Source organism: Amblyomma americanum, chromosome 3, assembly GCF_052857255.1.
Source record: "Amblyomma americanum isolate KBUSLIRL-KWMA chromosome 3, ASM5285725v1, whole genome shotgun sequence".
NCBI classification, from domain to species: domain Eukaryota; kingdom Metazoa; phylum Arthropoda; class Arachnida; order Ixodida; family Ixodidae; genus Amblyomma; species Amblyomma americanum.
In genome coordinates, this window is record NC_135499.1 from 51,651,573 (window position 1) to 51,675,526 (window position 23,954).

At 45.5% G+C, this 23,954-nt stretch overlaps 1 protein-coding gene across 4 annotated transcripts in view; it reads left to right on the forward strand.

Annotated features, from left to right (window-relative positions):
• LOC144124587 (uncharacterized) overlaps nucleotides 1–23,954 on the forward strand; it is a 101,496-nt gene that overhangs the window by 68,296 nt on the left and 9,246 nt on the right. For 3 of the 4 annotated variants that reach the window (XM_077657363.1, XM_077657364.1, XM_077657365.1), the window contains 5 exons: nucleotides 2,719–2,840; nucleotides 8,504–8,624; nucleotides 10,041–10,208; nucleotides 14,045–14,164; nucleotides 23,448–23,702. In XM_077657363.1, coding sequence (XP_077513489.1) covers nucleotides 2,719–2,840; nucleotides 8,504–8,624; nucleotides 10,041–10,208; nucleotides 14,045–14,164; nucleotides 23,448–23,639 — 723 coding nt within the window. In that variant the 3' untranslated portion in view covers nucleotides 23,640–23,702. Of the gene's footprint in view, nucleotides 1–2,718; nucleotides 2,841–8,503; nucleotides 8,625–10,040; nucleotides 10,209–14,044; nucleotides 14,165–23,447; nucleotides 23,703–23,954 lie in introns of those variants that run through there. The other variant, XM_077657367.1, reaches the window with a different exon arrangement.

Sequence of the window (23,954 nt, forward strand, 5' to 3'; positions counted from 1 at the left end):
TGACAAAATCGGCACTGGGAACATACAGACTTTTCCGAAAATTTCCGAAGAAAATATCTGATAATTTTTAGGGGAAGCTCTTTGTTGTTTGAGGCCAGGACGGAACTTTTGCGTACTAAGATATTTATTGTCAGGTACCACGAGATGACACGTTGTGCGTTGCGTGCTGAGAGGAGGGAGAAGCGGCTGAACACTTGATACTTTTGTGTAAAGGGCTTCACCATACAGCGGAAAGCTGCGGTGCTGATTTATCCAAGGCACTGGGGTTTAAGGACAGCGAACGAAAAGTAGATTTTAAGCGGATTGAAGCAACCAAGCGAAGGCTATCTGTTTGGTGGCTAAAATCAAGACAAGAGTAAAATTTCACAAGTCATGGCTAGATGGATTGAATCACCGCCCGATTTAAAAGGTTCAGCCCCAAATATACAGAGAAAAATAGCAGGCCGTTTAGCTTGGCTAAGCTCGGAATATCGTCCAGTAGAACCAGTTGCGGCGGCAACTTAGGGTTCATACGCGCTTTGAATGCGAAGGCATCCTTTGGCCTAAAGCCCTTTACACTGAAGGTTTTAAACAAAAAGACCTTCGACCTGAAGGCATTTGACCGAAAGGCCTCAATTATAAAGGCCCTTGGCCAGAAGGCATTACCTTAATGGACATGATGGCCATCCATCCATCCATCCATCCATCCATCCATCCATCCATCCATCCATCCATCCGTCCGTCCGTCCGTCCGTCCGTCTGTCCGTCCGTCCGTCCGTCCGTCCGTCCGTCCATCCATCCATCCATCGATCCATCCATCCATCCATCCATCCATCCATCCATCCATCCATCCATCCATCCATCCATCCATCCATCCATCCATCCATCCATCCATCCATCCATCCGTCCAACCGTCCAACCGTCCACCCGTCCACGCGTCCGTCCGTCATGGCAGTCAACTAAAAATCTTTATCGAGTAGCAGCCTTTATCAAGGCTTCATAGAGAATATAACCAATTCCTATATATAGCCTTTATTGATTACGAGAAAGCATTTGACTCAGTGGAAACCTCAGCAGTCGTGCAGGCATCGCGGAACCAGAGTGTAGAAAAGCCTTATGTGAAAATAATACTTGAAGACGTCTATAGCAACTGCACAGCTACCATAGTCATCGATAAAGTGAGCAATAAAATTCCAATAAGGGAGCGCGTCCGGCAAGGAGACACAATCTTGCGGGTGCTATTCACCGCCTGTTTGCAGCACGTGTTCTGAGGCCTCAATTGGGAACAACTGTGGTTAGAAATTAATGGTGAATACCTAAATATTCTGGGATTCGCTGATGACATTGACTTTCTGAGCCACTCAGGAGGTGAACTGCAAATCATGATCAAAGTGTTAGACAGGCAGAGAAAAACGGTGGTTCTAAAAATGAACATGCAGAAAACCAAAGCAATGTTCAACACTCTAGCAAGGGAACAACAGTTCATAATTGGCAGCAATGTGCTGGAAGTGATAAAGGAATACGTCTACTTGGGGCAGGTAGTGTCAGCTGATCGGGATCATGAGAGGTAAATATCAAGAAGGATAAGAATGGGGTGGGGCGCATATGACAGGTTCTCTCAGATCATGAATGGCAGTTTTGCAATACCCCTGAAGAGAAAAGTGTACAACAGCTGTATCTTACCGGTCCTCACCTACGGGACAGAAACGTTGAGGCTAACGAAAAGGGTTCAGCTTAAGTTAAGGACAGCGCAGCGAGCCATGGAAATAAAAACGATATGTGTAACGTTAAGATACCAGGAGCGGGCACAGTTTGTGAGGGAACAAACGCGGGTTAATGACATCCTAGTCGAAATCAAGAGGAATAAATGGGCTTGGGCAGGGCATGTAGTGCGAAGGCAAGATAACCGCTGGTCCTTGAGGGTAACGGAGTGAATTCCACGAGAATGCAAACGTAGACGTCGTAGTCGAAATGAAGAGAAAGAAATGGGCTTGGGCAGGGCATGTATGCGAAGGCAAGATAACCGCTGGTCCTTGAGGGTAACGGAGTGGATTTCACGAGAATGCAAACGAAGCGGGGGCCGGCACAAGGTTAGGTGGGCGGATGAGATTAAGAAGTTTGCGAGCATACGGTGGGCGCAGTTTGCAAAGGACGAGGTTAACTGCAGCGACATTTGAGAGGCCTTTTTCCTGCAGTGGGCATAGTTCGGCTGATGATAATGATGATCGAGTAGAACGCGATTGTTATCGGGTCTCGTTTCAAAATTCGCATACTCACATATACTCATGTGCGCATTAGCACCCAAACACACGTCACGAAGTCAAAGACCACAAAGCATTCACTAGGTCTACTTTTTAATCAAGTCGAACCAACGAGCCTTCGTAGCGTGTTCTGCCCATGCTCTTCGCAATATGAAAATCAGGGGTTCGTTTGCCCGCATATCGACAATGTTTATTTGGAGATTCTCGTGTTAGAACGCCAATGGCCAACAACGTCGACACCGGCTTTTCTGCGACACGAGCTCCTTTACGCTGTCGCGTTAAAATGTGCCTTCCGAATGACAGGCAACAAAGTGATTCAGAGGTTTACTTTTGACGAAGCCTAGACCAAAGGACGTGTAAATGTTCCAGCGTCATTCCTTACCATGGTACCCTTGTGTCAGCTCCGGATTGTGAAGCTCTGGCGCCACTTCTGCTTTCAGTGCGAATGGGAAGTGACGTCACCTCACCCTCCTCGCAGCTCCTGCGCAGCTCCCAGAAGGCGGCCGTGCCCTCCTCCGGCCTCTCCTTCATGGGCGTCATGCTCAGGGCCATCAAGAACGCCAAGGGGGCCGCACTGCCTTTCCCGACGGACATCGCCAGGTCAGGAACGCGCTGGTGTAGAGCGTTTAGCAAGGAGGAAACTTTAGGCCGTGGGAAGAGGCATGACATCATGCGATGAAAAGAAAGCAAATGCACAATGAGAGGAAGGCCACCGGCGGGATTCACAAGGGAAATCGCAAGTAAGCCTAGGTAAAATAGAGCCTTTGCGTTGGTTCGTTTGAAACATGAAATACGTTGCTAAAGAGAGGAGGACATAAACAATAAACTCAGATAAAGCGCTGCGCAGAGATAACAGGCGAAGGCGCAGGTAAAGCAGTCTGTCCGGTGCGCTCAGTGGCAAGAGGATAAATCATGTTTAAAACTTACCATGTGCGATGATCTTCACGAGAGTAATACTGTTTGCTAAAAGCCTTCGTAAATATTCAGCGTTACTAGACACGAGTGACCATGTAACAAGGTATTATCTGTTGTGAAATGTAAAAAGTACTTCACGAACAATCTTAAACATGGAGGAAGCACAGGGCACAGGTTTGTGATGCATGACGTAGGCGACACGGCTTATACTGCGAACACATTAACAACTACTTTTTGTGTGTTTTAAATGCCAATAATACTAATATTTTGAACACTGCTGGTCAAATTCTGAACAATCCCGGAAGGAGCTTCTGGTGGCGCGTAGTGTGCTGTCATTCTAGGTTTCTTTCTCAAACATGTTTAGTAAGCCTTAATGAGCAAAGTCTGGCATATATTGACCTGGAGTAAGGCAACTCCACGTTAAGTTACGACTACTTAGGCAATGTCTTCTTCAGTGTCTGAAAGCGGATTGAGCAGATTCGCGCTCTGTCTTCTTTTGCGTCCTCGCACGTTTTGTCTCCGCTTGTTCGCAGGGTGTTTCCTGGTATATGACTCCGATTTCTCCGATATTTTATACGTCACTTCAGCTATCATTTAAGAAAACGCACACAACCTTCTACCCGCTGCTGTTGTTCAGTTACCTTTGTGTTTGGCTGCTGATCCAAGGTCGCGGCATCGAATCCCGGTTGCGGCGGCCTCATTTTGAAGGCGGCGAAATGCACAAACGCCCGTGGGCTGTGAGTCTTAAAGGTGCGTTAAAGAACCTCAGGCGAACGAAATAAATTTTGAGCACTCCATCACGGCAGCCCTCATATTCCATGTGTAGTTTCTTGACGTTAAACCCCACAATTAACAAAACACAGTTTTTATTAGTCAAAATTTAATAGCTTCCAGCTCTGCTTAGCTTTTAATTTAGCTGGCATGCAGCGAGAACCGAACCAGTAAACAAAATTTTTGGAAATTTTCATCACATAGCCTCAGGTAAAAAAGTCAATTATTGTTAGCTATTGTGAACAACTTTTCTGAACTAATATCTCAGGGCCGGTGTAACAGAACGGTTACTTGTCAATACTATTCCTTTATATTTCCTATTCGTGCCTAATTACAGCCGCGCCACAACCCCGCCGTCAACGACAGCAACGACAGGGAGCAAATGCTGTCACATGCCCAATAATTTGAGCAAAAGCAATTTTCAACACGAAAAGTTCATGAGCGCGATTTTTTTTATATTGTAGCTTTCACTATAAAATCAATACATCCGCGAACAACCGTCGGGAGGGTTGAGTTTTTTTCCTATTCACGTTTTTTACACCGTCGAAAGCGTTCCCCATTGGTTTTCCAAGGCAGCCTTAACTGCTCGATGGGAGCGATGAAAACACTGTAAAAGAAATATTTCGCAGCATATCGGTAGAATGGTTCATTACCTTCAGTATATCTGTATCAGTATCTAGCAGTGTTCAAATTTTCGAAAACATTTTTCCACAAATATTGGACATGTACCGTCACATTTTTTACGGTTCTGAGGCGGGTGATTTTAGGGACCCTAGGCCCTGGATGGTACGTGCGCCTCTTGATGCTGTTCAGAGCGTTCTTCGCGTCTTGTTCGCGTCATTCGGAAATCAGTTTTCCTTCTTTATGTTAGGAGCATCCTACATAGCAATGAAAGAAGGGTCAAGGTTCTAGGCAAGCAATAAAATCAAAGCGTTTGATATTTACTTACGCACTGCGGCATCGAATATCGGTTGCGGCGGCCTCATTTTGAAGAAAAAAGTTAGGGAATCCCTGGTGGACCGTTCGAAAGCGTTTTAAGCCAAGCGTTCATTATATCCAAGGTTGGCGCACTAAAGTTCATTATCTCCGAGTTGGTACACTTAAGTAGTTAAATCCGAGGTAGATACAAAAATTGTTAAATCACAGGTCCAGACATGAAATTTTGTTATATTCGTGATGGTTATATCCGAAGTTAACACACGAAGGTTCATTATATCTGAGTCGAACAGAAGCTCGTTCTATCTGAGGTTAACACACAAAAGATCGTTTTATCCAAAGTGGCATACTTGGATTTCGTATGTTCGAAGTTAGCACATTAATATTCGTTATTGAAAGCGTTAGTTCTAATGAACCGGAAGCACAAATTAGGCGAGCTCAAATTAACAAGATAGTACTGCACAAGATCTGTCCAATAAATAATGAGACAAACGATAACTCAACTTTATTTAAGTGCATTTAGGTGCACATTATTTTTTATTGTGATGGTGTCTTCCAGTGCATGCACAGTCGCTTCATTTAAAGGTCATACTAAAAGATGATTCTCGGCCTAACACGCGTGTCACAAGAACAAAACATGAAAAACATCTGCCAGAATACAGATACCGTAGTTATGCATTCAAATTTTCATTTTTCCCACATGTGATTCGTGAGTGGAATATGTTGGGTCCTGAAATTGTGAAACAGATGTGCCCTGAATCATTTGTATCGAAGCTAACAAACCATTTTAAAAATGATTTACAACTCTGTCATCATGTGTGATCTACATGTACCATTTTGTAAAAGTGAAAAAGTTCGCTCTCTCCTGTTTCTTTGTTTTTAATTTTGTTTTGCACTTTTTAAAATGTATTTGAACCCGATCCTGTTACGGCCTGAAGTGAAAACAACAGTATGTAATAAATAAATAAATAAATAAATACAAGAAGGCAAACTAAATTTTTTTATGTCCGAGGTTAACACAGGAATGAAGGTTATATCCGAGGTGGCAAACTAAAGTTCTTTCAATGTAGTATACTGAGTCGTATAGTTAGTACACCAAGTTCGTTGGAAGCCCGGCGGGCAGATTGTCGCCTGCCCACTGTGGTAAGTTGGCCAACTGCCACTCGCTACTGTCAGGCGGAGGTTGTCATTTCCTTTTGCGCAGACCCTTGTAATGCAAACGCATTAATAACTGCCTGTGTAAAATGCAAAGCCAAACCATTATAAAACTTTGCTTAAAACCTGTAGCCAGTTGTAATAAATAATCTAGTCGACTATAGTGAGATAGAAAAGCGGCCGCCAAGGATTATATTTATCATAGAAGTGGCGCCAAAGACGACAACGCAAGAAGAACGTTAACAGGGTACGTAGGCTTTCTCGCAACTAAATATTTTAACAGGCTTAGAATAATTGAACCCTCTTCGTAAAATACCAAGATGCCAAAAATCAAGTAGCTGAAAACCACAGGCCAAGAGGTAAAACTAGAAAGATATATAAAATTATATAAAAGAGACCTTCAGTATAGTAAGTTCGGTGGTTCTATGATACTGTATCCTAAGCCCCGTAATTCTGCATTCAATACTGCTTTGGCATTTTGGCCGCTGTTTTCCAGTTGTTTGCTCCGTCCCTTCTTATTTTAACGCGATAGCTTTAAGGCTCTGGCTGTGCAGAAAACTCGACGTCGTCGGGTTGGTCGTCGGCATTGTGAACGACAGTGCTGTGTAGTGTGGCCTAGGCTGCCATCCCCGGAGAAGACACCTAGCTGGGTACCTAAGTTACATGACCTTGTGGAATCACTACAACCTGACCACCGGACTGTGAGCAATGTGGCCACCCTGACAGGCGGTAGTTAAATTAATTGTTGATCGCGAGAGGTTGCTCAGGAGAGCAATATGGGTCACACAAGACCCACCGGTGGCAGCACCTGCCATCCAAGGATAACGCCGCACCCTTTAAGCGCTACATATTTGCTCAAGGAGTGGTGTAGGGAATCCGAGGTACATATGAATGTAAATTTGAGAATCACCAATGCGGCATATATGGGCATCAACTCATTAACGCTATCACGTCATATTCTTAAGACGGAGCTTAAGTTTGGCCCCCAATTTTGCTTCACGAGATGGGTTTGTTTATTCGTTGATCTTCAAATACGTCGCCAGTAAGCTCCTCTGCCGTGTCGTGCATTTTGCTGCGTCCTCGCTTTTATAGTCTACGACGCTGCGATGGCCGAGCTGCACAGCACCGAAAAAGTGCGCCGTGCCTAAATTCGCTGCTTTACGAGCACTTCCTCATTGCCTAGGTTCACTTCGTAAATTTTTTCTAAATTTTGAAAAGACCAATCTCGCGAACCTTCAGCGGAGTTGTAGAGGGCATGTGGAGCAGCTTGAAACTATTTTGTGATCGCATCTTCAAACTTTAGGTGGCACCAAGTACCCAAATGTCGTGTTTTGCGCCACTCTGTCTCTCTCCTAATTAAAATTTCTCTGCCTAGCTGTACTTGCCGTAAAACTTAAGCAGTGGATCACCAAGGACGTTGATCTCCTTTGGAGCTGCACAGTCGTTCAATGGATCGTGTTACGGAACTCACTAGCAGTGTACCACATAAATAATTAATAAATCTAAAAGAAAAATTGGCGGTGGTTTAGGTCTTGTTAAACCTGGAGTGACGCGATAGCTACAGCTGGACGAGTGGAATTTTCTCAGTTGAATTGCAAAGTCAGTCTTTCGCCGCTCCGTTTCGCTGGGCGTTCCATCTTCATCTTCGTCCCACTTGACACGGCGCAGGCGCACAACTACGGCAGTTCGGTTTCGCAGGCGCGCCGCGCCGCCGGCAGCAGCAGATGCACCGCACCACGTGGCTGTTCACGTGACCAACCAGATGACGAACCATGTGATCAGCCACGGCGACGCGCCGCCGGTAGCTGCTCCGCATCACGTGACAAACCACGTGACAATGTGGCAGCGCAGCCACAGGGTGGCAGTGTAGCCACAGGGTGGTGGCACCGCTATGCTGAAGGCTCGAAATGCTACCATAATGTAGCTATCGCTACAAAAACTTTGCAGCCATTAAACAGCACTAATTTTATCTGAGTACATGTCCAGAAGTTCCCAGGAATTCGTGACGGCTTTCAGCAAGCGTAATATGCAAAGAGATTAATACCTTGTTAAAACGGCATCTATAAGTTACGACTACGGCGGCAGAATCTCTGTTCTCAGTTTTTATAACTTCATAATACCTGATTCTAAGGAAGCCAAGGAAAGCATAGGAAAATGTTTTTTTGTCGTATTCATCAACGGAAAATTAGTAGTGTAGTGATCTTATCACTTTATAGGTGAAAATAATTAGTAAGAAAGTTTTAGGATGTTTATTTCCATATGTACACCGCATTTGACGGTACAGATAAGACAACAACAGCGCTATGTTTTGTGCATTCTTCTCTATTGCGTCAAATGTGCTGTACATATGGTAGTTAAAAACCAACTCGCCCAACATATTCTATTGAAGAAAGCAGACGAAAGCCGAAATTCATTGGCACACTTAGTAGCTTGAATAATACTTCACTGAGATCAGAATTCTTTGGTACCACTTGTCGCTTCCGCAGCAACGTGGATTTGTTCATCGCCGTCTCGCACACTCCCGTGCTACCGGCCAATGGCTGCAGGGTGGAGCCCACCAGTTCATGGACTCACGAGCACATCAACGACTACAGCCTCCCATCGCTGGTTCGTACACGAAGCGGAAGCTGCGGTGCGGGGCTGCGGTGCTGCGCACTCTTAGTTTTCCTGCGTTTATTGGCTCAGAGAAAAAATCGGCCCTTTGAAGGTGTCTCTTTGACGCGACGGCTACCTTTGCAAAGTCCAAGTGACACTTGCACTCCGTACAGATTCTCAAACTCTCTACTTAGAGGTTAACGTAAAGCGAGGACCTGCTCCGATGCCAGGGCTGCAGATGGAGTGCAAGAATTGTTTATTCATCTTTTTATTTATGTACGTTGCAGAGGGAATGGGCAAAAACAGCGTCAAATCAAAAACGCGGTGAGGCGGTGGTACTCACTTGCAAATCCAGACAGGATTAAATTTTTCTTACTAGCAGGTTTCTGTGCAAGTTGTATAGCTAATGCTAATGTATGCAGCATGGTTAATTCAGTCGCACGGAATTCATATTTGCTTCATGATGACTGAATTCTTGTGCGCCACATTTCATTGGAATATACTCGTAGCGAAGCTTATAGGGTGGCTATTTCCCGCATGCGCAGAAAGGCTATTCTGTGATACTTCCTTATCTAGGGGTTGGCCAGTCACATGAGAGACTGAAGAAGTTGTGCCGCTTTATTACCTGGCGTAGAATTAAGCGATATGCGCTCCATTAGGGCCGTGTTAATATCATGTGTAACAAGGCATGAGCCCCGCGGTGGCGTGAAGCTGGTAGAGAGACAGCAAGCCTGGTAGATTGCGGCTTGGGACATAATGACATAATGGCAGCGCCTTCCCGGGAGAACGTTTTCAGCTCGTCTCGATAACCATCCTCGTAATCGTATATATTGTGAGTAGTCCGCAATAAACTCACCTAATCTCATCGTCCCCATCTGGAGCCTCCTCGGCGCCCAGCCGGCAAGTCTTCGAACCCTCTGTGGCGCTGACCTCACGCCGCATCTGGAAAGCGATGAGTACCGTTAAACCTAGCTAACTCGGCCAAACGTCGGGCTGCCGAAACCTCCACATAACTAGCGTCTAACGTGCGGCCTGGAATTCGTGGAATGGGTGTAAATCTATGAAGCATGATAACGGCATAGTGGCTTTTTTCCAGCCCTGCTCCCTACATTGGTGATGATTTCTTACTGCGCTAGCACTAACGACCCCAGTCACCGATTTCTCCGGTCTCTGTATGAAGCCTGCTTGACCTTGAAAAACGAGCCTCGAACGGAAACCGAAACCGTACTGAAAAGCGGAGTGTTAGTGCAACTGATTTGCATTTCGCCTAACCAGGCTAAATCGTCCATCATTTTTTTTTTTCACAGTGGTAGACAAGATATTTTTCATCATTTTTCCTATTTTGCAAATAGTAAGACAAAACTGTCGCATGCACCCATATCTTCAGAAGAGCGCATCTCTAATAAACAGTCGCACCCTATATCGCAGAGTGGGACGCTGGAAATGCTGAGGGACGGCCGCAACGTGAGCGCCACGCTGGCGATGTCCCTGACGCTGGGCGTTCTAGACTACGGCGTGTCCCCATCGGGTCTCGCCGGAATTGACGGGACCTGGAACGTGGCCTGTACCCACAGTCAGCTGGAGCCGTTTGAGCAGGTGCGCACCCTCAGATTTTAGAGCCCGCTTGGAATTGGGCGTCTATCAGGCCTTGGCTTGGTATAGTGTACGCAATAGTTTTGGACACTTACTGAGCTTTACCTTTCTTTCTGTCTCTCCCCTCTTTCCCCTTCCTGTATTTTCCCTGGCCTATTAATTCCGCTAGCCGGAGCTCAGGTGCTTCAGGCTTCGATGGCAAATGCCGCGCCCAGCAAGATCTCTTCATTGCTTTTTAATTTTTGTTTTATTATGGTTAGAACCCCTAATAATGAAGTAATAATAATGTCTGTGACCAGGCAAGCTGCGTCTCGCGAAATGGCACACACGCGACAAACTTACGAACCTGCGTGCTGAGTGAAAAAGTGTTACGCAAGTTGACAATGACCACCGTCGGGGAAAGAGAGGCTCGCAGTTTCATGGATAGTTGTGGTTTAATTACTCTACTCATTTACTTATAAGCTCTAAGCCGCATCATATAAATGTATGCCCGCCCTTTAGTAGAATTTGGCCCCAGACCTCAATACTTTTCTTTTATTTCATATACCCTCAGGGACGCAAGCATGATTGAGGTGTGTGGCTTTAAAAACGAGTTACAAAAACGCACGGTGCACCAAACGCAATTCGTAGTACACAAATATATGTCTCCTTGTTACACACAATTACCTACTGCATTCTTGAAGGGCTGGTTATACAAAATGTAGAACCATGCGTGCAGTATAACTAATGCACTATAGGTGTAGGTACTAGAATACATCGATATTTCCAAGTGATACTATGCTATCTAAAGCATTCTTGAAACGCTGGCCGTTAACAATAGTAGCGACCGGTGCGGTGATTCCACTTAACAGACGTGCCTAGAAAGAAAGACGTAAACAAGGCATTGCATATTAGAATATTTGAGGTTTTGTATATTGGAATTTTGACTGTGTTAGGATGGTCTAAACTTGATGAAATGTACTGAGGGGTGAGACCAGTTTCACAACTAGGGAGGGATGATGAAATATGTTGTGAAAAAGTGAAAGGCTGAGGGCATTGCCGCTAGACGCTAAAGATGACAGGTTAAGGCTTAATTTCAGTGTAGAGATGCTGGAATTTTGGTTCTGTTCTAAGTAGAAAGAAAGAACGATCAGAATCCTTCTGTGCCATTACAAATGTGTAGACTAAGTTTTGCTGAAAGGGATTCCAAACTGCTGGAGCAAATTAAAGATTTCAGCGGATTATTAAGATATAATAGCATACTTATAGGGAAGGAGATCAGCTTTGGTGAAATAGCGTTTAAATATATAAGCATACGATCACAATTATTAATTACACACGAGGTGCTTATACGGACTAGCTGAGGTTTGAGTAATATAGGTGCCAAGATATTTGTAAGAATAAACGGATAATAATGAAGCATTAAGAAGGTAGCTTTTTAAAAGTTCGTATACTCGCAGATATTCATATTTTTTGTTCATTTTTAATTTCACTGCCTCTAACTGGTGCAAAGTAGAAATAGCCTTATGGTCAGTTTGAAGAGTAGATGTGTCATTGTCACATATTTCCCTGAAGATTCCGCTGTCATCTGCAAATAAGGGAATGCTAGAGGAAACACAACAGGGTAAATCATTACTGTAAGTTATGAAAAAGTAGAAGATGATGTACGGACCGTTGAGGTACACCGAGCTGTATTCAACTTGCTGCTGGTTTGGGTAAACGCCCCAAAAGAGATTAGTAACGTCAAAAAAAAAGAACTCGAGCCAAGAAACAATTGGGGATCAATAATAAAGTAATCTAAATATTAGGAGACTGTGGCACACCTTCTAAAATTGATTAGAAAAACCTAAAAAATGCAGTCAATAAATGAACAGCGGCGTAAGGTGAATTTTGGGTTAAGCATAAATAATACTCTTAGTGATTTACATGATTGTGTCTTTCGGAAGCCTTGTCGCGATAGTGAAAAATATTAGCTTAGAGAAAGCTTGCAAGGTATGAGACCTGCTTATGCTCTAGAATTTTACATCGAATGCTAGTGACGCAAATAGGAGTTTGGTTATATGGAGAAAGATTTGTCACCTGATTGAGTGGGGTCACCTTCCCGACCTTCAATTCAGCAGGGAGAGAACTTTTTCAGCGACTGCTAGAAAATTAATGTTACTCGTGTTTACGAGTTTGCGTTGATTAAAGCATGACTAGGAGCAGAGGATGGTTTTAGCGATCAAATTGTTGACTTGACGCCTCCCTATTCAGTGATAATAGCACACATTGCTAGGTATTCGTAGTCATCCGTGGATGGAAGGGCAATATCTGTGGTGAAAGAAGGTTTCGTGTTAAAACTTTAAGTACTGATGCGCATTAGTCAGGTGGAATAACACTTTCAGTTCTCTCAGGCAAATTTATAATGTGAGCTCCTTTGGGTTAATGACGGGCCACAATTTCTTAGTGCCGGTTATTAGCATGGATGAAAAGATATCGTTGTCTTGTTTAATTATGTGCAGCTACATACTCACCACCGCCAGTTTGTCACCAGCCCATCGATTGTTGGTTTGTCTAATTTGTACAGACGCTTTTTCTTACTTTTCTCATTATTCTCATTGTTTATAGTTATTTTAATAACGCATATTCGGAGTGCGTTGCGGAGTCTTCTTTGAATTGCGTTCACGAATAGAGCAATGATGACAATAAAAGAGGCCGGTGCGCTTCTTATTTCATTTACTTTCTTTCTCAATATCTGGTTTGCTGCCTTTAGGAGTGTGCGGCAAGAGACGACGAAAATAACAGTATCAGACACAGTTTACCTCTTCATCTTCACTCGATCCATCTTGCGCTAGACGACCTTAAATATAAACTGGAGAGTGATCTGAACTCGTATTTTTAACGTGGGAACTCAATCTACACGTTCCGAGCGTAGTTATAAACTTCGAATTATGGTCCTGTACGGCCGATTCCATCATTTAAATCACAATAAACGTCCTGGCTCTCGCCTTTTTTTTTTTTTTAGCTCAGCGCTGAAGGTAGGGGGAGTCAGCCTACGCGGGGAGTGCATTTCAGCCAGTCCCGTAGCGGCTTGCCGCTCTGCCGTCGGCGGAGTGATGCCTGAATCAGAGTCCACGCTTATTTTTTTTTTTCGTGGGATTAATTTACGACTCTGTTGTCTGCGACTGAAATTAATTATTCACAGTAATCTACAAACAAAATAAAAGCTAAAGCGAAGCCGCCACGGGACTGGCTGATAGGCACTCCACGTGTTGGTTGACTCCTCTTACCGTCAGCGTTAAATTAAAAAAAAGGTGAGAGCCGGGGCGCCTAATTCGATATAAATAAGGGAACTCGGCCGCACAGGACCACAATTTGAAGTTTCTAAGTATGTTCGGAACGTGTAGGTCGAGTTCCCGCGGTGAAAAGACGAGTTCAGATTCCTCTTTAGTGCACCTTTAACTTAAGCTCCGTTCTACGCACCTCCTTGCTTTGTAAGAGAAAGGGGTACGTTCGGTAGCCAAAATTTTCGAATACAAGTAACAGTTTGAACAATGGTATTCTTTTGCTCCGTTATGCGCCAGTCAATGGCTGCTGTAGCCCCTGAAAATAGTTTCATAATTTCTTTATTTATATCGCTATTTTCTGCGTCATAAAAAAAACTAACTATAGCTTGTGTAGAAATAAAATCATGGCGTTGGGGTGGGGAATGGACCTTTTGGACCATAGCTTATAATGGCAGAAGGAAGACATATTTTACGCTATCGATGGCCGTCAACAGATGGGCAAACTTGCAAAAGCGCTCATGGGAAGGCATTTCCTTTTCTGTAAACAACGACGCAATTTTATCGAAAAATCCCTGGACGCTTGGCCTTTTTCAGACCTGCCGTAATCCCCTGACGCGCGGTACGGTGGGAGCGGAGGACCTGCTGGTGTACGACTTCAGCAAGAAGACCCGGTCGTGGCGTTCTTTCGAGATCTCTGACAGCATCAGCGCGAAGGTAGGCTGAATTTGCGTGAGCACAAGACTACTTCACACTTTGAGCTGCAAAATATTTTAGCAATTGAACATGAATGTACTATCGACGTCAAATGAAACACGAACAGCAGAGCGCACGGCGTCTAATTTTACGCCTTCGACCTCGTCACAAGAGGTCGGCACGCTTTTCCGGTTTGCGATCGTTTTGCTTTTGTTTTCTTTGAAGTTAGTTTTCTCGCTTTTCCCCTGGGTCACCGAATCCATACTTTCCACTGATCGCAAATTTCGCAGGGCGGCAGTGGCGAGCGCTGGCGGCAGTGGCCAGCGTGGGTTAAGCGTGCGCTCATAGCTCCTTGTCCTGCAGCGCTTTGATCTTCCTGTTGTCAGCGTTTGGCTGCGATGCGAACAGTGAAAAGTCCGGTCGGGTTTCCGTCTGTATCCAACGTGGCCATTGCTGAATCTCTTGTTCCTGCAGTGAGCAGAACTTTATCGCCGTACCACCGTACCGCCAGTACAAATGTAGCAACCAGTGGCAAAGCGAGCAAACGAACGTAAAAAAACAATAAAAACTATCGCAAACCGAAAGAGCGCACCTATCACTTATGACGACCGGCATATTTCGTATAATAGTCCTTTGTCCACACGCTCCGCTGTTCGCATTTAATTTGACGTCGATAGCATAGCCGTAGCGCTCAGTAGTAATTTTAACACGAGGACGGCTCCCGCAAGACACACCCCTGTTTACATCAGAATGATGTTCTACACTAGTCAGCGTCATGATCATCGGCCCACCAACTTCCATTGTAAGAGAAAGGCTCCTCCCGCTCATATACTAGCGGTGTGCTGCACCAGCTGCGGCAAAGCTATCTTAAGAACCTACTGAATCTCATTCGTCCACTTTAAACTCTGCTGCTTCTTGCCTACTGGTATTTTCTCCTGGAAATCCGCTCTGAGGCTCACAGAACTTTACTGCTCATAAGCGTAGGGGATTAGGCCAAGTTCATTCGATCGCCTTGGACTGAATATCGGGGGTCATAGCAGGATCTTAGCTTATCCCAAGCTTCTTTAGAGGGATTAGACAAGAGTTCTGAGAGAGGCTTACGGACTTCGCAAGATCAGATTATATGGTCACACTTATCTTTCTCGCCACAAAAGCGGTAGGAGGGATTGATATACTTATCTATGAATTTAGAAAGTTAGTTTGTGTTGGGGAGGTTCCCCGTCTGTACTTGATGAGCTGTTGTTGGCTGGTCAGCGTTTTATGGGGTGGTGGGAATGTTCTTCTTAATGCTTTGTAATGTGCTGTGAGCTCCTTTTATATGAGTGGCTCACCGCAATGTTCCGGTTCCTGACTTCGTGCCACCGCTCGGCCGGCTAATTCTGAATCGTATTGGAGGTCAGTCTCATTTCCCAGATTCCCCGCGTGAACAAGGGTCCCTATGAGTTAAATATCCTAAGAGAGACCAGATTTTCTTATCTCTGCCAGTATTTGTGCGGCGCAACCGGAGACCCTACACCTACCGAAGTTTGCTGATCGCCAACTTTGAGTCGCTTACTATGCTAGTATCGTCAGTTAAGGCGATGGCTGCAGGGATGGCAGCCTCCTCCTCCACTAGCCGTCTAGAGGTGGAAACTGTGTCCGCCATAAGCAGTCTGGCTGGTTGAAACCCATGGTGTGTAACTCCACATACAGCGTACTTGTTATGGTTATCCGCGACTTTGCGGCGTCTACGCAGAGGACATATCCTGCAGCCAGCCGGCTCAGGGTCTTGTGCAGGATTTTAGCTCTTGCTTCTCTTCGGCCTTGATGCGCCTGAGGGTTTACATTTGGGAGGAGAGGTTTGATGGTGATCCTCTTTCGAATGTTTCTTGAGATGGCTTGGGTGCCACAAAATTCGGCGCACATTCGGAAGACCGGCGCGGCGCGGAAGCAATCTCGCCAGTGCGCGTCGTACAGTGAAGGAAAGAACCCCAGACAGCGCCTAACTATGTATGTGTTGCTGCCCTCTCCATTTCACGAAGTTCGGAAAAGTTCGGACTAGAGATGTGAAGGGTCGAAAAAAAAACACTGAAAATTTGGAAAGAAACTAGTTTTTTCTTTTTTTTTCTATCACAGTGAACATGAAAAACACCAAAATTTCTGAACGCATTTTTTTTACGCAACGCTACATCAGGGCTCTTTACCGAAACCAGAACTCGCGGCGAAAACGAGTCGCTCGAGTTCTTATTTCGCTGGAGGGCCGCGACCCAACCGGCGGAGGATCGCCATCGTCATTTTCAAATGGCGTGTCGTGTTTGTTCACGCTTCGAATTACCCTAAACGTTAGAGCTTCGAGTACTGGTCTCTGCCGTCTCTACTTCGCCGCAAGGTGGCTGCGTATTTCGAATTTCGCTATGGTTCGTCCACGATCGCAGGTGTGGAAACATTTTAACGTATGTGACTCCCCTACTGCGGGCAAAAAGCTGCAATCGTTTTGCAAAGCCTCGCATGGGTTCCCTAACGTTACACGTCTCACTAAAGATCTCTTGTTCTGCAAAAAGTGCCCTCAAGAGGTGAAGGAGGTGTATGACGTCACAGCCCAAAACAAGCCATATGGAAGTTCATCGGCGATCACAAATGAGTACCAGAGCTCCAGTTTCTTACTGGAACCTTCATCGATGAAAAATTCCGCTACCGTCTCCTTTTTTGTCGACAGAATCGTGCCTAAGATGCAACAAAAAATTAATGAAACCTTAACAAGGGCTGTGTATGTAACGAACATGCCGTTCTCTCTATTGGAAATTGAGCACTGGTTCACTACTTTCAAGATGCTTCGGCCTTCACACACACCACCTAACCGGTACCTTTTGAGTGGCCCCCTGCTTGACGCTGAGGATGAGCGAGTAAAAACTCACGTAGAGGAGGCTGTGACCAACACGACGTGCCTTACCGTGCTCACAGATGGCTGGACCAACATTCGCGGTGAGTCAAATGTGAACTTCGTCATCGCGACACCGCAGCCTGTGTTTCACAAATCGGTTGAAACAGGCACGAATCGGCACACCACGGCCTATACCAGCAGCGAGATCTGTAATGTCACTGAGTCTCTGCAACCCCACAAATTGCCCTGGTTACTGATAACGCGACCAATTTTGCAGGCAGCATGCAAGAATGTTGTTACAAATCTCCGCACATTGTAACCATTGGTTGCGCAGCACATGGGCTGAACCTGCTTCTCAACGACCTCATGCGCCTAAAAATATTGCAAGATGTTCACGAAACGTTCAGAAAAATAATTAAGTATGCGCAAAACACACGTATTTGCTGCTGCGCTCCAACAAAAGCAGGTACCGAGGTACGGGAAAGGTAATTTCACAACAGTCAATCTGCCTAGTAAGACAAGATTGTCACCCTGTCAATACAAAGCCTTTTCAACAATGAGGAGGCACTGCAGGGGGCTGTAATCATGGGAGAACCCGAGGTGAACAAATGGATAGGCAGTCTTGGACGAGCATGTGTTTTGGAAGCAATTGCGAAGCTCTTTAGACCTGGTGACACCAGCCTCCTCGGGGATTACTACCCTTGAATCTGACAAGGCATTGTTGTCGGACGTCTACGAAGTCTTCCAGTCTATTAAAACGCAAGTCGCGGCGTGGCTGGAAACTAGCGCATTGACGCAAGACGAACAGGCTCATGTAATGCACGTGATCAGCAAGCGTGAGGAGTTCTGTGTACTACCCATTAACATTGCTGCCAACCTCCTAGACCCAAGGTATCGTGGCAAAAACCTAGTTGACGCGCAGGTTGCAGTTACGTTCGACTGGATTTCCGGCCAGGCAGTGCACCTATCGCTGGACGTCGTGAAACTGCTCTCTAACGTCCCAGCATACAGACCTTGCAAGGGAATTTGGTCAAGAGAAGGAGTTTGGGATTCTGCGAAACACTTGGATCCATCCACATGGTGGCAAGGACTCTGCTCCAACTAGCCCTTGAGCCCCCTCGCCTGTCGCATACTCCAGATTCCCCCATCCATCTTCTGCGGCATGTGAACGGAACTGGTCTGAATTTGGGAATGTGGACTCTTAAGTGCGCTATAGGCTCACAGGGGAGCGAGTGCAAAAACTTGTATACGTGCGTGCTAACCTAAATGCCAGGAAGGATTTGTCCGCTGCACAGCGAGGCATGGACCTATCTGGTGGAAATGAGTTTGACAGGGACTCAGATTGATATTTCCGTAACGGTCAGTCAGAACGCCCTGATGTGAAATTGCGCATAGATCTTCAACCAGGAAGCTTGGTTGGGACTTTTGGCGTGGAGTAATATACGAATTATAATAGTTTCAATAATCAAGAAATAAATATGTCGTTTATTGTACAACTCTTTGCGCATTGTTTTTTTCTTCATTTATTGCATACTTTTCTGAAAAAAATTAAAAAAGAACAAGTTTTTTTCAAGCGCCTCAAAATTTCATGAAATTTTACATCTCTAATTCAGAGTAGATGCTACTTATTGCCGACGGTGAGCGCGTAGCCTTTAGCGTGGAGTGTGATACCCTCTCCACTTCGCTCGCGTGCCGGCGGCGGCGGATCGGAAGAGCTCGAACTTTCTGGAAAATGGTCTCCACGCCTGATCAATGGGGGAATGAGATTGAAATTGTACAGCTAATACTGTGCGTATGTGCGCGCTTTCCCTGGCGCGAAGAGCGTACAGACGCGGCTGGCGCCTATATATGAAGGGCGTTGACCTCTGTGTGTCAACCCGTGCCGCCGTTTAAGCTTCGGAGAAGCGCGCCCTCACGACTCCCGGGTTGACACCTCTTGCCCAGCAACGGACCAGCGCGAAAGCGTGCGCCAGCCAGCGGGACGGCCCCGTTGGGATTCTGCGGTCGTCAAACTGTTGCGGTGTCCGGTGAACAAATTGTGCTTTGTTTGCTTGTCTCTCTCCTGTGTTAGTGGACTTCAGGTGCAAATCATTTTGTTGCGTTGTAGTATCTCTAGAGTTACTTTTCACGAGTTTCAACGTATTGCAGATCACTTCGTACGTGTTCTTACGGGTGATCAGGAAATACTCTGTGTCGTCTCATCGCTGCATAAAGTTTGTTTTGTTTGTGAGCCTTTGGCTCCGACCCAGTCCGACCCAGCCCATGGCATTTTGTAAGCCATTCTAAAGATGGCGTCGACTCTTTCCACCCCGTCTCTTGTGGCTCTTAGGTAAGGGAGATTATGTAATGCTGCTTATGTTGAAGTCGTCTATTAGCTTGAAGAGGCCGTGTTCTTCCACAGCTATTTTTCTATCGGCTGCAGCCTGATCCCCAGGTTCCTATTCTCCTGTACCTCTGTGACATCCACTCCTTGTATAATGACTGCTGTCAAGGGCTCGTTAAATTTTTGTTTTCGGAAGACCATAAGCTCTCACAGGCCTGCTCTCCTGCCCTCTTCATCGATGACGTCTGGGGTCGCTTGGAGAGTGGCCTCGATTTCACCCTGGCAGCCCTCCGTTGCCCATGCCGTAATATCGCCAGCGTATAGGCTGTGCTGCACTCCTGATATTGTCCAGTCTGTCCGGGATGTTGATTTGTGCTATATTAAAAAGGAACAGAAACAGGACAGTCCCCTGAGGGTGCCCCTGCTTGCCCTGCTCTATTGTGTCGGATTTGAAGAGTGCCGTAGTGGAGTTCCACCGTGCGCTCACCGAGAAAGGCCTTGATATAATTATAAGCCTTTCTCCCAAGGATATTTTCGTTAAAGTTTTCCAATATAGTATAATGGGTGCCTTTAAGAATTTATGGGAGACGAATGAATTTCTTAGTATTTTAGATGAAAGTGGGCAAATAGATGCAATTTTCCTGGTCTTAAGGAAAGCCTTCGATTCTGTCTCGCATCCCAAGTTACAAATTAAGCTTAAAATCCTGTTAAAAACAACATCACACAGTGGCTTAATTCTTAATTTTCCGAACGTTACCAACACTTCAAACATGGTAGGTCACATCTGATCTGGCGGCTGTCCTCTCAGGAGTCCCACAAGGATCTGTGCTGGGCCCGTTACTTTCCCTTAATTATCTCAATGTTCTTTCATTTGAATCTCCAGTGCGCTGCCGTTTCTTTGCAAACGATTGTGTTGCCTAGCTTAGTACTGGAACAGTTCGCGATTAAAAGGCGCTGACGATTATATTACGGCTGTTGCTGACTGGTGAAGAAAATTGGACATGAGCTTGAATACGTTTCAGTGCATCCACATGACTATATCGCGCAAAAAAATCCACTTGCCTTGAGATACAAGATCAGCAATAACAAAATAACATCTGTTAGCCAATATTTAGGATTTATGCTCGAACAAAATCTATGTTCGAGTCATCACATTAAGAAGATAGTATCAGGCGCCACTCAAAGGTCCTGGACGCTCAGACATAAATTAAAACACTGCACGTCAAAGCCAAAACTAGTTACCTACGCAGCCCTCATACGTCCACTACTCGAGTATGCCGACGTCGTGTGGAACCCGCACACTAAAACAAAAATCAAGCTTACTGAGGACGTGCAACGTAAAGCTCTCCGATTTATCTATAATTCCTATGGTCGTCACATCTCAGTCAGCAGTGATCTAACGCTATCGGGCCTTCCAGAGCTCGAGCAGTGCCGCAAAACTCACCGCCTAATGTCACTAACATCAACGCCAGACTGGATTTTAGTGATTACGTGCAGTATAAAACTACATGCGCCACTCGAGAAAAACGCACCAAAACGCTTTTAATGCCTTAATGTAAAACAAATTCACATCGCCATTCTTTTTTTTTTCCGAGATCCACCCTTGAATGGAACGGACTGCCTCTCGACGTTTCCAAATCGAAATCAGTGGAAACATTTTTGCTTGGTTTGCATCCCTTCTTGTGATAGTAGTGTATGTAATGCTCTCTTCTCGTGTGAATAATCGGCGGTGGTCTCTTATCTTCTCTGGCAATTGCACAGCAGTTTTCTAAACTATGCACAGGCCTCGCGTCTGATGTACCTGGTTGTATCTTTTCTTCTGTTTATTTTTCTGTCATAGCCCAATGTATACCACGTGCGTGCCTGTTTCCTAATGCACTGTACTGTGCCCATTCCTCCTTGGGCCGCTAAAAGGCGGCTGGCAGTATTCTAACATAAAATTTAAAAAAATATCAAAGGCTTTTTTTAGGTTGGTAGCCAGGATGGCCTGTGAGTGCGCCTTTACAGATCTGTTAATAATGTCATGAAACAGTTGCAGGATGACGTCCTGAGTAGAGTTCCCTTCTGAATCCAACCATGGCGTGCGGTATGAGGTAGTAGGAGGAGGACAGACTTTAATGAATACAGGAGAGGTCTGCCTGGTTTTTAGCCTAGCAGGCTACACCATGGTATGAGGGAGTAGCCTTCGGCATAGGCTTGTCTCTATTAACCACTACGTGCACCGTTAGTTTGCTTAAGTATGAAGTAAAGGAGGTCGACCTAAGGTCACCAAGGTTTATCGTCTTGTTGGGTTTGAGGATAAAAATCATATTTGCATGCTTCCAGGATTGGGGTATGCTACCTGTCTCCCAGCACTCATTCATGTAGTCCGCATGCGTGGTGACCGAATACAGATATAGGCTGCGCTGCATCATATTATTGATTTTATCTGGTCCAGACGCAGATTTCGTCTTGAGTTGAGACAAGGTGGCCCAGATCTCTGCGTGCGCGAAAGGCTCGTCCTGAGTTGGGTTATCGCGTCCGCGGTAGTCGGGGTACAATTTGGCATCTTTAAGAGAGCTGACGTATTTTTCTTGTAGCGACTAGATCAGTTCTTCCCTGCTTCCAAGGTATGCGTGGATGACCTGTTCTGTGGCGTTTCTGGTGAAAATCCTGGAAACCTATCCATGGAAATCTGCTTTGTAATCCTAGGGACGTAGGGACCGTCAGCTATGCGTCGTTCGCGTTATGTACCCTGCCTATGCCAAGTTCGCGTTGTATGTTTCAACTACGATACCTTTAAGCCGCGTTTTTTCTCGAACCCACTTTATGCTCTCTCTGTGAGTTTGCGTTATTCCTATTGTTTCCCTTTGCATAGGCTTCTGGGCTGGTTATTTAATTCCACACGTTTTGTTAGCCTCCATGTTACTGCCTCATAATGGAACAATGGGCACATCCTGCTGTTACATATTTTGATATACAGGATTTCTGTTAACCTGCTGTTCTTAGTCTACAAGCGAGTACCAACTTGCAGGCCACCCCATGTGCAGCAATGCGCTCTAAGGCAATAATAGGCAGCATTACACAGGCAGCAATATTTAATAAAAGCCTGTTCGTTTATTTTTCGGTTTACACATTACTTGCAGCTTTCGCCCAGAGTGCGCTTCATAGTGAAGTGAGGTATATGCAAAAGTGATTGGTTTATTTTAATACCACGACTGTACATAGCGTTACAGTCGCTGCATGCAGCCCCGCTGTAAAAGCGCTGCAAATCTGGACGCCTTGGTTTTACTCATAAGTGAACCTTCTCTCTAACTGAACAAGCCGGCAATTTTCGGTTTGCACGTTAGATGTCTATTGTATTTTCTACCTTTTGTACTGTGTCAAGATACAGACCGAGAGTTGACCGCTGCAAATTAAAAGCTCGCTGTGTGGGCACTTAAGCTGTGTCACGTTTTCAGCTATCTGTTTCCTCCATTGTTGACCGCATACCAACTGCCTGAATTCAACACCTGCCTGGTATGCAGGGAAGCATGCTTTGGGAAAAGGCTCGTACAGAAATTCGGTTCTTGCGTGCCATCTCTTCGTGCGTCGCCTTTCCATAGATATTTTCGTAAAGTGACATAGTCGAAAGTATCGTTTTTCCTTAGCGTATCTTGTAGCATTCTGAAGAGGCTACGTCCCAATTTTCATTGAAAGAGAGTAGTTTATCCACTCTGTCGTTTTGCTTGAACAGGGAATTTCCACCGGCAGCTGCATTCCACAGTGAACAATGAATGAGATTAGAGATTTGTGCAACAGGACGTGTTAAGCTCGTAATCGAGAGACGCTAAGAGTGCCTAATTTATGAATTGCGCACAGTGTAACTGCTTTGCAACAGGCTGCAGATACGCATGATTGTCTTTTTGGAAAGCAAGCTTGTTTGACGAGCCTAGAAATGGGATTTGAAATTATAAAAAAAGTTTGCTCATGAATATTCTCTTCTTTTCTCCGGTGTGATGCTCCTTCTGTCGCAGGCAAGCGCAGTTAGCAGGTCCAGTGCTATTAAATCCTGCACATTTGGTCACACGTTTATTTCACACCCACAAATAGCAGGAGGCGTTTAACGCTTCTTTTTACTTAATTCTGGTTCTACGGCGCAGGTGCGGAAGTGTTTCCAGATGATGCGCTCGGCAGGTTTTGACAGGTTTGGCTGGGCCATGTACGACGTGGACCTGGAAGATCACAGCACCGCATGCGTGCCAAAGGGCCGCAGCGAGGCCAGCACCAATCGGCTGGCGCAGGCCAAGCAGCTGCTCAAGAGCTTGGCGGCGAGCAAGGCGCCAGCTGGATGATCGAAAGCGCCACGGTTAGCTTGGCTGGCGGAGGCGGATGGAAATATAACTTGTGACGTGAATACAGCGTAACTCTGTTTTCACTGTCATTTTCTGGATTATGGAAGCAAACAATGCTTCAAGTGTAAAACGAATTGTGTATAACGGAGGTTGACGCCCCGAACGGACACATATGCTGTGAGGAACGCCGTAGTGGAGGCCTCGGCCCTTGTGCTGTGCGATGTCAGCGCGCTTTAAAGACCTTTTGGTGTTCAGGAATAAGGTAGGCTGTACAGATAGGTTGCCGCATTTCTATTACTTCATATGAAAATAATG